Below are 14,605 nucleotides of genomic sequence, written 5' to 3'. Positions count from 1 at the left end.
GTTCTCATGTACTCAAGGCAAGAATTAAATTTTATTTCATGCTTGACACCCTTGTTCACTAATCTATTTCACCCTTGTTCTTTGTTATTATTTTAACCACTGATACAAGTATAATGCCAATGCTACTGAACAGGGATCTAAACAGTGACCTCGGGTGCCTGGACAGGTTCCGTGACGGCAATGGGGAGGTGTCGGGGAGCTTGGGCAGTGGCAGTGGGGAGGTGTTGGGATGATCGACGGCCAATACAAGTATTCTGCTGCTTAAACTGGTCTGCAGATCAGCTATCTGGAAAATGCAGTTAACCGTTACATGTCCGGTCCTGAGCATTTCAGATATTTGGAAACATAATGTATTCACAATTACAGTAGTACAAGAAAAAAAGTGGCATTTCAATATTTAGGCACGTCTTTTTGTGGTGACGGAATAGTGTATGAGTAGCAAATAGTAAGAGTCTGATTGAAAAACTGTTCTGAAACCTAGAGGTGCTGACTTCAGGCTTCTGTACCTGCTCATTGAAGATAGCAGTGAGAAGAGACTGTGATCAGGGTGATGAGGGTCCTTTATGATGTTAGCTGCCTTCTTAAGGTATTGCTTTACACAGATAGATGTCTTCAATGGATGTGAGATCAGAGCCTGTCATACACTCGGGTACATTTGTTACCTCTGCAGCCTGATGCAACAAGTCAGTACACTTTCCACAGTGCACTTGCAGAAGTTTGACAACATGCCAAATGTTCTCAGACTTCTCAGAAAGCAGAGGTGTTGGTATGCCTTCTTCACTGTTGCCTCAATGTGCTAGGCCCAGGAGAGATCTTCCAATATCTGGACTCCCTGGAACTTCAAAGTAGTGACCCTCTCCACCTCTGTCCCATCAATGTGGACAACTGTATGGTCCCTCAGCTTCCCCATCCTAAAATCCAGTGAGCTCCATGGTCTTATTGACATTGAGAGCAAGATTTTTTGTTCTGGCACAAATGAACCAGCCAATGAAAGGCAGAAACCACACTATATAGTTCTCCCTACCATGCTACATCCCTCTCTGTTCCATTTGAACACTTCTTTAACTGTGTTTTTGGCACCACATCCCTTTCTCTGCTCATTTTCCTCTTCCCTTTGATTTCATTGGAGCAATATCAAAGAAAACCACAAAATGGTATATTCATACATATCAAAAAGGAAATATAAACCGCAGGAAATTTGACTTTGATCAATGCAAGGACAGTATAGTAAAAGCTTTAGTGCTGGGAATGTTGAGGTTAAAAAAAGAAAGTTCTGGATCTTCTTAAAAACATTTGGATTGGTAAGTCCCTGGGACCGGATGAGACATATCCCAGGTTTACTACAGGAAGTGATTGCTGGGGTGTTGGTAATAATATTTGCATCCTCTCTGGCCAAGGGGAGGTACCAGAGGATTGAAGAACGGCAAATATAATTCCTTTGTTTAAAAAAGGTAAAACGAAGAATCCTGGGAATTATGGACTAGTGAATCTTGCGTCAATGGTGGGTAAATTGTTGGGGAGAATTTTTAGGGACAGGACATACGAGCATTTAGAAAAGTATAGTCTTCTCAGGGATAGTCAGCATGGCTTTGTAAGATGAAGGTCATGCCTCAAGAGCCTAATTGTGAGATTTGAGGAAGTGAAAAAAGAAATTATTGATAGTAGGGTGAAAGATGTGAAATCTATAGATTTTAGTGAGGTACTTACTGTACGTGACATGGTTTCCACCATGATAGACTCATTTAGAAACTCATGAGTCATGAGGCATGGAATGCAAGGAACCTTGGCTGAGTGGATTCAGAATTGGCTTGTCTCCAGAAAGCAGAAGGTAGTCGTGGGTGGAACATGTTCTGCCTGGAGGTCAGTGCCAAGTGAAGTTCTGCAGGGATCTGTTCTGAGACCCTTGCTCTTTGTGATTTTTATTAATGATCTGGATGAAGAAGTGGAGGATGGGGTCAGTAACTTTGCAGATGCCATGAAGGTTGGAAGTGTTGTGGATGGTGTAGAAGGCTGCTGTAGTTTACAACAGGATATAGCAAGAATGCAAAAGTTGGGTGGAAAAATGGCAGATGAAGTTCAATCCGAAGTGTGAAGTGATGCATTTTGGAAGGCCGAACTTGAAGGTGGAGTTCATGGCTGATGGTCGGATGCTTAACAGTGTGGAAGAACAGAGGGACTTTGAGGTCCAAATTTGTCGATCCATCAAGGCTGTCGTGCAGGTTGATAGGGCAATTAAGAAGGCCCAATGATATGCTGGCCTTCATTAGTGAAGGATTGAGTTCAAGAGCATTGGGTTTATGTTGCAGCTCTATAAATCTCTGGTTAGACCACAATAGGGATATTGTGTTCAGTCCCAGTTGCCTAATTACAGGAAGGATGTGGAAGCTTTGGAGAGGGTGGAGAGGAGATTTACCTCTGTTTAAGGTGAGGGGAGGAATGTTTATGAGAGACTTGGGAGTATTTTTTTTACACAAAGAGTAATGAAAAGACACTTAGATAGGTAAATGGATACAAGAAAAATAGAGGGTTATGGGTGTGAGGTAGGGAAGGTTTAGATTACCAATATGGTTTACATAGGTTGGTGCAGCATGTAGGCCGATGGGCCTGTATTGTGCTGCAATGTTCTATGTTCCAAATCAGCCATTCTCAACCTTTTTTTCCACTTATCCCCCCCCCCCCCCCATCCTTGGACGCTGCTCAAAGTTTATGAGCCCCTCCCCTGTAAAGAAGGAATATTTATGTTATCTGAGGTGAAAAGAAAACAAAGCTTTTATTTAAATGTGCAGTGGCCCCCAGGGAGCGCCAACAGGCTCCCATTGAGAATGGTTATTCTAAATACTCAGAAGGTCAAGTGGCAACAGTGGAGAGGAAAATGGAGTTATCTTTTCAATTCAATGGTCTTTAATCAGATCTAATGAATAATCAATGCTTCTTTACCTGCTGAAATATTTTGATCACTTTATTCAGCTCAGTGCATACAACATAATAAAGTAACTGAACAAATATGGTTTTCAGTAAAGTTCAAACAATTACTTTTGACAAAGAGCTATTATTATTGTATAATCACATTTTACGCTTCTTTCTTTGGCTTGGCTTCGCGGACGAAGATTTATGGAGGGGGTAAAAAGTCCACGTCAGCTGCAGGCTCGTTTGTGGCTGACAAGTCCGATGCGGGACAGGCAGACACGATTGCAGGGAAAATTGGTTGGTTGGAGTTGGGTGTTGGGTTTTTCCTCCTTTGCCTTTTGTCAGTGAGGTGGGCTCTGCGGTCTTCTTAAAAGGAGGTTGCTGCCCGCCAAACTGTGAGGCGCCAAGATGCACGGTTTGAGGCGTTATCAGCCCACTGGCGGTGGTCAATGTGGCAGGCACCAAGAGATTTATTTAGGCAGTCCTTGTACCTTTTCTTTGGTGCACCTCTGTCACGGTGGCCAGTGGAGAGCTCGCCATATAACACGATCTTGGGAAGGCGATGGTCCTCCATTCTGGAGACGTGACCCATCCAGCGCAGCTGGATCTTCAGCAGCGTGGACTCGATGCTGTCGACCTCTGCCATCTCGAGTACTTCGACGTTAGGGGTGTAAGCGCTCCAATGGATGTTGAGGATGGAGCGGAGACAACGCTGGTGGAAGCGTTCTAGGAGCCGTAGGTGGTGCCGGTAGAGAACCCATGATTCGGAGCCGAACAGGAGTGTGGGTATGACAACGGCTCTGTATACGCTTATCTTTGTGAGGTTTTTCAGTTGGTTGTTTTTCCAGACTCTTTTGTGTAGTCTTCCAAAGGCGCTATTTGCCTTGGCGAGTCTGTTGTCTATCTCATTGTCGATCCTTGCATCTGATGAAATGGTGCAGCCGAGATAGGTAAACTGGTTGACCGTTTTGAGTTTTGTGTGCCCGATGGAGATGTGGGGGGGCTGGTAGTCATGGTGGGGAGCTGGCTGATGGAGGACCTCAGTTTTCTTCAGGCTGACTTTCAGGCCAAACATTTTGGCAGTTTCCGCAAAGCAGGACGTCAAGCGCTGAAGAGCTGGCTCTGAATGGGCAACTAAAGCGGCATCGTCTGCAAAGAGTAGTTCACAGACAAGTTTCTCTTGTGTCTTGCTGTGAGCTTGCAGGCGCCTCAGATTGAAGAGACTGCCATCCGTGCGGTACCGGATGTAAACAGCGTCTTCATTGTTGGGGTCTTTCATGGCTTGGTTCAGCATCATGCTGAAGAAGATTGAAAAGAGGGTTGGTGCGAGAACACAGCCTTGCTTCACGCCATTGTTAATGGAGAAGGGTTCAGAGAACTCATTGCTGTATCTGACCCGACCTTGTTGGTTTTCGTGCAGTTGGATAATCATGTTGAGGAACTTTGGGGGACATCCGATGCGCTCTAGTATTTGCCAAAGCCCTTTCCTGCTCACGGTGTCGAAGGCTTTGGTGAGGTCAACAAAGGTGATGTAGAGTCCTTTGTTTTGTTCTCTGCACTTTTCTTGGAGCTGTCTGAGGGCAAAGACCATGTCAGTGGTTCCTCTGTTTGCGCGAAAGCCGCACTGTGATTCTGGAAGAATATTCACGGCGACACTAGGTATTATTCTATTTAGTAGAATCCTAGCGAAGATTTTGCCTGCAATGGAGAGCAACGTGATTCCCCTGTAGTTTGAGCAGTCTGATTTCTCGCCTTTGTTTTTGTACAGGGTGATGATGGTGGCATCACGAAGATCCTGAGGCAGTTTACCTTGGTCCCAACAAAGCTTGAAAAACTTATGCAGTTTGGCATGCAGAGTTTTGCCGCCAGCCTTCCAGACTTCTGGGGGGATTCCATCCATACCTGCTGCTTTGCCACTTTTCAGTTGTTCGATTGCTTTATATGTCTCATCCAGGGTGGGAACCTCATCCAGCTCTAGCCTTAGGGGCTGTTGAGGGAGCTGGAGCAGGGCGGAATCTTGGACTGAGCGGTTGGCACTGAAAAGAGATTGGAAGTGTTCTGACCATCGGTTGAGGATGGAGATCTTGTCGCTGAGGAGGACTTTGCCGTCTGAGCTGCGCAGCGGGCTTTGGACTTGGGGTGACGGGCCGTACACAGCCCATCAACATGACAAACAATGGAGGACTTACATTAAATGGTTTGATTGACAGGAGGCAACTTTCCTCTCCCAATAAAAATCTCATGCTGCAAATTGTAATTACATCAAGCAATTGGTGCCCTTACCTGAATGCAGGCCACAAATGGTGGAAAACACGACGTTGTGCTGCTCAGCAAGAAACTAAAATTTTGCGTGAGCTCTTTGGCAATGCTATTAATTTCAGTGGTTGTCTTAAATTTCTTCACTTCTTCCAGAATTCCAGAAAATAAGGCGCTGAAGAGTTGTTTAGCAAATGAATGGTCTTTCTGTAAAACAATGACAAGTTCTGATCTTCCTTCTGAAGCTGACATCTATAAAATTCACTCTCAATATAGACATAGAAAGATGGGGCAAACAGACTCCTTCAGCTGTGTGGGTTCATACAGTGATCTTCCTAATGTTTGGAACAGACATTTTTTTTCCTTCATTTGCCCCTGTGCTCCAGTTTTAAATTTGCAATCAAACAATTCACATGTAATTAAAATGTATATTTCAGATTTTATTCAAAGGTGGCACAGTGAGCATAGTGGTTAACACCAACGACCGGGACCAGGCTCAAATCCTGCGCTGTCTGTAAGGAGTTTGCACGTTTGACCTGTGTCTGTGTGGGTTTCCTCAGGTGCTCTGGTTTCCTCCCACCCTTCAAAATGTACCAGGGGGTTGTAGGTCAATGGGGTGTAATTGGGTGGCACGGCTCCTGGGCTGAAAGGACTTGTTACCATGCTGTGTGCTCTGTTATTTGCTTACATTTTGGTTTGATCACTTAGAAATTATAACACTTTTTATATGTAGTCACCTCATTTCAGGACACCATAATATTTAGAACATAGCAATAGAATGTACAGCCTCTCCCCGACTTACAACCTATGTGACTTATGACCATCTGTACATACGACTGGGGGAAAAAGTGACAGAGTGCGTACGATCGTGACCATCTCTCAGTTTCCATTCTGTAAGTGCAGTAAGCCCACCAGAAGATGGTGAGCAAAAGGAAAAACCCATTCCCTGCTGATAGATCCGGCAAGAAGCCAAGGAAGACGCTAGATTTGGAATTGAAAATGACTTACTCTTCTGAATGCCATGCTAAGGTACTTCCGACTTATGTCTATTTTGTGATATGACTCGTCGGTCAGAATGGAACTCGGATGTATGTCGGGGAATAGTTGTATAGTATTTTGTTGCATATCCCTTGCATGCAATGACTGCATGAAGTCTGTCATTCATTGACATCACCAAGTGTTAAGTATCTTCTCTGGTGACGCTCTGTCAGGCCTCTACTGCAGCCATCTTCAGCTCCTGATTGTTGTGGGGGCTTGTCCCTTTAAGGTTTCTCTTCAGCATATGGAAGGCATGCTTAATTAGATTTAGATCGTCTGACTGACTTGGCCATGCAACAATTTTCCAGTTTTTAGAGTTGAAAAACTTCTTTCTTGCTTCAGCAGTATGTTTGGGGTCATTGTCTTGCAGTAAAATGAGGCGTCGTCCAATGAATTTGGAGGCATTTGCTCAAACTTGAGCAGATAATATGTTTCTATACACCTCAGGATTCATTTTGCTCCTGCCATCAGCAGTTACATCATCAATGAAGCTGTGCATGCCCAGTCCACAACACCCCCACCACGCTTCAGATGAGGTGGCATGCTTTGGATCTTGGGGAGTTCTTTTACACCCCCACACTTTGCTCTTGCCATCATTCTGATATAGGTTCATCTTGGTCTCATCTGTCCACAAGACCTTTTTCAAGCATTCTGCAGGATCTTTTAAATACTTCTTGGGAAACTTTAATCTGGCTCTTCTGTTCCTGTGGCTAACTAGTGGTTTTCATCTTGCAATGTAGCCTCTGTATTTCTGTTCATGAAGTCTTCTGCGGACAGTAGTCACTGACACATCAACACCTGTCTCTTAAAGAGTGTTTCTGGTCTGTCAGACAGGCGTTTGGGGATTTTCTGCATTATGATGAGAATTCTGTCACCAGCAGTGGCGGTCTTCCTTGGCCTATCAGTCTTTGCGATTACTAAGCTTACCAGTACACTTTTTCTTCCTAATGATGTTCCAAACTGTTGATTTTGGTAATCCGAGATGATGGGCGACTTTCATTAACACAACTATGTTGGAAAATGGCAACTGCAGACTCCAAGGTCATCAAAAGCTAAGAAACATGCCCATCTCTCTTATACCTGCACCAATGAAGCAATTAAATAGACCTGAGTACTCACAAAGACCAAATGTCCCAATCATTATGATGCACTGAAATGAGGTAACTATGTATAAAAAGTGTTGTAACTTCTACATGGTTAAACCAAAATGTATACAAATAACTTTGAATATAATCGGGAATGTAAACTGTAATTGCATGTGAATTCTTTGATTACAAATTTAAAACTGCAGAGTACAGGGGCAAATAAATGAAAAAAGTCTCTTTGTCCCAAACATTATGTAAATGCTTTTCGCAGCACTTCTAAGACTTGAAACTTTTGGACATTTACATTGGGGGCCCTTTCCAGCAGAAGATATATGGCTTATTTACAGAATTGACCACCATGATGTAGAACTGAAAGCCCCCTGCTCAACCTCTTTTTTAAAAAAAAACCTTTCAACGGGACCATTGCCTGAAGAGGGCGCACAAAATCAGTGAACCGGTGCGGACTCGAAAGGCCAACATGGCCTGTTTCCTCTCCGTAAATGGTTATATGGGTATAATTCTCCCCCTTGGTAATACAATCCAAAATGTCATCACCATGGCAGCTTTAACAAGAGCTGGTTGGAAATTTTTCTCACAGGCAGGTTATCTTGAAGATTAATAATTTGCAAACCAAATAATTTATCCATCTTTCTATGCAGAACTTCATACAGAGAGGAAAAAAATATTTAATAAATCAAAATCAAATCAAAGTTAATCAGTTTTTCAGCAAAGTGTTTAGACTAAAGGCTAAATTTATTTAGCATTTTACTTACAGACCTGAGCTACAGCCTGCAATGGAGCAATTAAACTGCTGAATTTGATTTGAATGTCGGGCAGATCTCCAACACGATAACGTCGATAGAGAGTGACGGCTGCATCACGTTTCATCTCCTGTGCAGTTTTTATTTCCTAAAACAGATTGTGATTTTTAATGCAAGTACCTTGTTCCTTTATCACAGATAATAATTTACTCATAATAATCTGACTCTAATTTTTGCTATTACAAAAACACATCATTGTAACTTCCTGCTCCATCACAATTTTCCAGTGAAGCAAAAAAAATTACAACTCAGATCTCCGAAATCCTCAGTTATCCACATTTTTAAAAAATTTCAGATAAACAAGGATATCTGAAATCCTCATTTATAGAAACTTTTTCAGAGCCAAACTGACCCGGAACGTCAGGCTCCCTGCAATGGCGGTAGTGGACCACAAGCTCTGGGCGTCGGCAGCAGCGGACCTCAGGCTTCCGGTGGCAGTGGGGACCTCAAGCTCCTGGGCAGGAGTTGGAAATCTTGAGCTCCCGGCACGAGCGGGGCCTCGGTGGGGAGGTGACGGTGATTGGCGGTAGCCAGCATTTCTTTTGAAAATTAAACTTTATTTTAATGCTTAAAAAGCCTTACCTTATTGGTTGTTGTTGTATAAACACTGTTACAAGTGATTTGCTGTTGCTACTGGGCTCTTTTTAAAAAACAACTGGTTCTCCAAAAAAATCATTTATCCAAAATGGGCCCAGTCCAGACCATTTTGAATAATTGAAGTTATACTGTATATTTTTATTACAGTATCAGACCTGCGTACTTCAGAGCCTAATTTATTTGGGTCCTCCAGTCCTTTACATCACTTGCAAAAGCTTGAGGAGAAAGCAAAGAAATATGCAAACGTGTTGAGGTTGGAATATGACAACAGAATGGCAGTTCTCATAAAAGGGAACTCAAAATCTTCTACCTGCTGCTCATTGACATATAAATTATAATGTTTGGCACTTTTCATCCCTCTGGAACTTTCTCTGTATCTAAGGAGGTTTGGAAGATTATTTATTAGTTTTCTGCAACCCTCCCATTCCATTTCTTTTAGCTGCATCCCATCCCATCCTAGTTTATGAGAGCACAAAGTTCCATTGTGTGTATCTAACAGACAATCTATCCTGGACCTAAAACACTACCTCTAATGTCAGAAAGACACAGCAATGCCTACATGCCCTAAGATGGTTGAGGATGGCAAGGCCATTGGCCCCCACCTAGACAGGAGCAGAATTGAGAATATCCTCTCTTGCTGCATTATTGCATGACCAAAAGACAACAGAGTGGATCACCAAAATGGTCGAGAAGATCATTAAGGTCTCCCTCTCGTCTATTATGATATTCAGCAAAAGTTTTGCTTAAATAGGGTTCAAAAAATTATTGAGGACCCTTTCCAACCACCTTTCAATATCTTTGATCCACTACTATCAGGAAGGAGGTACAGGAGCATCAAAATCAAGACTGCCAGGCTGGGAAATAGCTTCTTCCAGGCTGTGAGATTTATGAATGGTATCCTGTTACAGAGTAAATTATTCCAAAATATTTATAAAAATTATTTTATATTACATCTTTGTGAACACATGTTTATTATCTGCTGTGTATTGTCTGTGCACTGTAGTCCAGAGATTCATCTGGTTGTATATGTACAGTCAGACTATAATAAACTCAGTCTAGAACTCAGAGATGTGAAAAATTGTTAAAAAAAAGCATTTCTAGGACAAAGCATTAGTTAAAACTCATAGCCAAGTATAAAGATTTGTATTTCAACATTCATTTTGGCTCGTTCAGCAAGTGTATACTTCCTGTGGAGGGGTAATTCAAAACAACCTGCTCTGACTTCCTTTTTCTTCAAAGAACATTCACAAAAAACATTTATTGATCCAACTTTTAGTGCATGAAATGTTGCCTGTACTGCGTTAGACTGAGGTAATAGCAGTGAAGTAAACCTAGTTTCGATAACAAAAGATCTGGGGTAGGTAATTTTCCAAGTCATGTCTAATGGACAGCTGTTTAAAAAAGGTGAACCAAAATTACCGTGGCACGATACTTTTCTTCAATGTTCCTTCTGGCGAAGATCAGGGTCTCTTTTTCTCGGTCTTTGAGGAATCGTCTTCTCAGGCGTAGGATATCTGCCCTTTGATCAGCAACTATCACCAAGCATAGAACAAGTTGATTGCAGATGGTTTTGTTTGTGAAAAAAAAACAGATCCTATGCAGTCTCTGATTTGTCGCCTGGAATCCTGTGACCTTGCATTGTTCTTATTTTCTGCCCAAGAGACTCATCTTTCACCCAACCATGCACAACCTCCCCTCAACCTGGTTTACCATTTGATGAGGGGACAGTTGATGTTTCTATAATGGTCAGCAAATCTTTTCATAACTTTGTCCTTCAATTTTGAAAGCGAACAATTTATTGCCCTTCTGATTATTTTATAGTACCTCGAAGTGCATATTACTGATAAAATTGATTTTCCACAGCTTTCCGAGTTGTTCCTATCAATGTTACTGATCCATTTTTCAGTCCAAAACTGATGACCTCAGATACTTACAATGAAATTTGAGAGTCAGTTTTCTTCACCCACTTGGTGGCGCTGCTGGAGCTGCTGTTACTGGGGCACCGCCACTGGTGTGGGCACATGGGGAATGGAGGCACAGCACTTCCTTGCAGGGTCCAACTGCCCAGTCTGACAGCCATCTGTTCCATACAGGCTTAAAGCGTCCTGTTACTGATGGTATTTTATTTTAAAATCCTGTGACCGCGGGGCCCGGGCCCAAGATGGCAGCGCCTATGTTTGGCAGCGGCCACAAAGGGTTGCAGATTCTGGGGAAGCAGACGACTGCGAAGGGCACCAGAAAACAGAGACACCACCCCCTTTTGAGAATATATTAATAATTTTTTGATAAATTCAGCCAGTTCTCAGGTTATGTTAAATTTACATAAGAGTGAACTTTTACCCTCAAAAGGTACTTTTGAAGGCTATTGCAATATTCTCTTTAAAATAATGAAAGAACATTTTCAATATTTAGGAACTACAATTACAAAAAAATTATGAAAAACTTATTGAAGAGAATTTCTGGGTATTGTTTGATAGGATTAAACAATCAATATTTGGTTGGTCTCCCTTATCTATCACAATGATGGGATGTATTAATTCAATTAAAATGAATATTTAACCTAAATTTTTTTTATCTTTTTCAAGTGTTAGCAATTTTTTTCAGCTCGTTGGATTTGGATATTTGGCAAGGGAAAAAAAAACACGTATAAACAAACCCCATCTTCAAAAAACTAAATTAAATGGAGGATGATCACTCCCAGATTTTAGATTATACTATTGGGCGATTAATATACGTAATTTACTTTTACATTTGGATAAATCAGTGAATCGCTCTTCCTGGGTAGAAATGGAATTGCAGTTTACTGAAAAAAACCTGTATGTTGACAATTTTAGGATCCTTTTTACCATTTACCTTTTCCAAATTAACAAATAATCCATTGATGAGAAGTAGATTGAGAATTTAGGCTCAGTTTAGGAAATTCTTTGGAATTAATAGTTTTTCACTGGTCAGTCCTATTATAGATAACCATCTTTTTCAACTGTCTTTGTTGGACGTAGGTTTCAAGGAATGGCATAGAAAAGGTATTCAAATTTTCAAGGATCTTTTTATTCTAAATAATTTTGCCTCTTTCAAACAATTATCAGCTAAATTTAATGTTTCTAATAGCCACTTTTTAAAAATATTTACAAATTAGGCATTTTGTTCAGTCCAAGCTTCGGATTTTCCGCGAATTTCTAATATTAAGACTCTTGATCTGTTTTTAAATATACAATTTTATTTTCATAGTGGATAAATAGCATGTACACTGAAACCTCGCTAGAACATGATTCATTAATCTGCGGAATCGCTTATAGCACAGGTGTCTATGGGCCCCAAAAGCCGCTTTCAGGTGGAATCGCCTAGAGAATGTGGCTCTGGAGCTGGCTCCAGGTGTTTGCGAGGGAAATTCAGGTGGCAGCGCTGAAGGCATTGTTCTGCCACCTGAAAGGTCTGTAGTGGAGACAACGGAGACCATGGAGCAATGCCTGCTCCTGTGTCAGGCCAGAGGCAGCCATCTAACAGCCACTCTCCCCACTGCCGACAGCCACCCTCCCCGTTGCTGACAGCCATCCTCTCTGCTGCCGACGGCCACCCTCCCCACTGCCTGACAGACCCCGGAGCAGGATGTCAGGGCTGGGGCAGCCAGCAAGGGACTTCAGGCCCCTGACGTCCCGCACCTGCCACTTGAACCCTTAGTCCCGCACCGATCGCTCCAGCCCTGTAGACCTGCGCCGGAGGGATGTCAGGCAGCGGGGGGCAGAGTGGCTGTCGGCAGCGGGGAGGGTGGCTGTCAGGCGCAGAGAGTTGGGTCGTCAGATGACTGTCATCAGACCGCCCCCTACTAGGCACCTGAAAGCTGCTAGCCGTTTATCCTTGGTGCTTTCAGGTGCCGAGGAGAGCACTGAGAAGCGGAGATTATACCTCCCCAAGGTGGGTTGAGTAAGTACTCCTTGGGGACAGGTTTTCCACTTTCAGGTGGCCTCACGACAGCCGCATTCGAGTATTTTAGGCGGCTTTAGGTTCGGGTATTCTGGCCACCTGAAAGTGGCTAAACTTCGCAAATTTCTGTAAAATAAGTTGATTAAAATTCAGAATACCAATATTAAAAGAATGCGCTTGGTTTCTTTCATTGAAATTGTTAGTTATAAATAGTGGATCCTTTGAAAACTGGTAATATTTGGGGTTGATTATCCCTAGGCACTCTTGACATATATGCATCTGTTCTGCGACTCGGCTGTAATGAAGTATGAACTTTTGGACCCCAACTACCGTATTCTAACGAGGTTTTACTGTATTATAATAATTTACTGGACTTAAATTCAGTTCCAATGGCTGGGATCAAAAGAGATTGGGAAAGTGACTTGAATATAACGTCTTCAGCTTGATTAATGATTCCTCATTTTGTGCAAGACATTATTTATTACAATTTAAAGTGGTGCATAGAACTCATGTTTAAACTTAAATTATCCCGCTTCTAGGCAGATATTGATCCTTTCTGTGAGAAATGTAAAATTTTCAAAATCTCTCTGATTCATGTTTTGGGAATGCCCAAATTTAAAGATTTTTCAAACTCTATCAACAATTTCCAGGATTAACTTGGAACCCTATCCTTTAATTGCTCTGTTTAGTTTTTACTCATGACTCAGATGAACCTTTATTGGCATCTCAGGAAAAAGTCTTAGCTTTTACTACATTAATAGCCAGACAAGAAATTTTATTGAAATGGAAAGGGAATTAATTCCCTACTCATATGCAGTGGCTATATAATGTAATGTCCTATTTAAGTTATGTGCACGGTTTCATAACTCCAAAGGAAATGGGCCAATGACAATTTTTCTCAAGCAAAATATTTCAGTAACAATTGGGTCAAGAGCAGTGGTTCTCAACCTTCCCTTCCCACTCACATACCACCTTAAGTAACCCCTTACTAATCACAGAGCACCTATGGCATAGGGATTACTTAAGGTGGTATGTGAGTGGAAAGAAAAGTTCAAAAACCACTGGTTTCAAGTGAGTAGAGCAATGTGCTAAGCATCAAACTTGAGGTGCATGCCTGTGTTGTTTGTCAGTGAGGAGGGGACGTTGTTTCTGATTCATACTGACTGTGATCTTCTGTTGAGGAAGTCAAGGATCCAGTTGCAAACGGGGTTGCAGAGGCCCAGGTTTTGGAGCTTGTTGACCAGTACTGAGGTATGATGGGGTTGAAAGCTGACTGTAGTCGATGAAGAGTATACATGTTTTGCAGTTGTCTAGGTGATCCAGAGCTTAGTGTAGAGCCCATGAGATTGAGATATATGACATGCTACAAGATGCCAGGAATATTATTCTAATGTCAAAAAGTACTTTGTTGATTAATACTTCTGCTTAAAATGTTGAAAAAAAAACCCAAAGGATGAACAACAGTGCAGTTGACAATAAAAATAACTTGTGGTTGTAATAGTTATATCTTTAAAATTACAGAGCAGTCGTCCTTTCAAATAATGGTTCTCAGTAACTTATCTCAAAGGTAACCAGTTATAGAACACTGTTAGATGTAACCAATAATGCAATACCTTTTGTTTTACTGTCGACCTCATCACCTGGAAGAGCAAGTCTTTTCTTGCCAAAGTCAGGACCAACAGTTTTCAGAGCTGCTCTCCTTGGCTTCTCACTCCATTTAGAATATACAAATAATGAAGAAGACAGCGATTCCGAAGATGGAAGAGAGTATTCTGCAAATGTGTCCAAACTGCTACCTGTCAACCAATTAAAATTCCTTGCACCTAGACAAAAAGCAACAAATAAATTAAAAGATTATTGTCACCACTTTAGCTATTACATCTTTTACTGACCGATAAACCATAGAATTAAATTAAAATAAAAATCAAAGTTAAAGAGGCACTGAGATTTGAATCTTACTAACACTCAACTAGCCAATGG

The 14,605-nt window shown here is 41.8% G+C and overlaps 1 protein-coding gene across 3 annotated transcripts in view; it reads right to left on the bottom strand.

Annotated features, from left to right (window-relative positions):
* Positions 1–14,605, bottom strand: part of prkdc (protein kinase, DNA-activated, catalytic subunit) — a 287,184-nt gene that overhangs the window by 74,778 nt on the left and 197,801 nt on the right. For all 3 annotated transcript variants that reach the window (XM_069921531.1, XM_069921532.1, XM_069921533.1), the window contains exons 59-62: positions 14,239–14,448; positions 10,124–10,236; positions 8,064–8,195; positions 5,191–5,370 (exon numbers count right to left, since the gene is read on the bottom strand). In XM_069921531.1, coding sequence (XP_069777632.1) covers positions 5,191–5,370; positions 8,064–8,195; positions 10,124–10,236; positions 14,239–14,448 — 635 coding nt within the window. The remainder of the gene's footprint in view (positions 1–5,190; positions 5,371–8,063; positions 8,196–10,123; positions 10,237–14,238; positions 14,449–14,605) is intronic.

This window comes from Narcine bancroftii, chromosome 2 (genome assembly GCF_036971445.1).
Source record: "Narcine bancroftii isolate sNarBan1 chromosome 2, sNarBan1.hap1, whole genome shotgun sequence".
In the NCBI taxonomy this organism is placed as follows: domain Eukaryota; kingdom Metazoa; phylum Chordata; class Chondrichthyes; order Torpediniformes; family Narcinidae; genus Narcine; species Narcine bancroftii.
The sequence above is the reverse complement of the archived record's forward strand: the minus strand, read 5'-3'. Positions and strand labels throughout refer to the sequence as shown.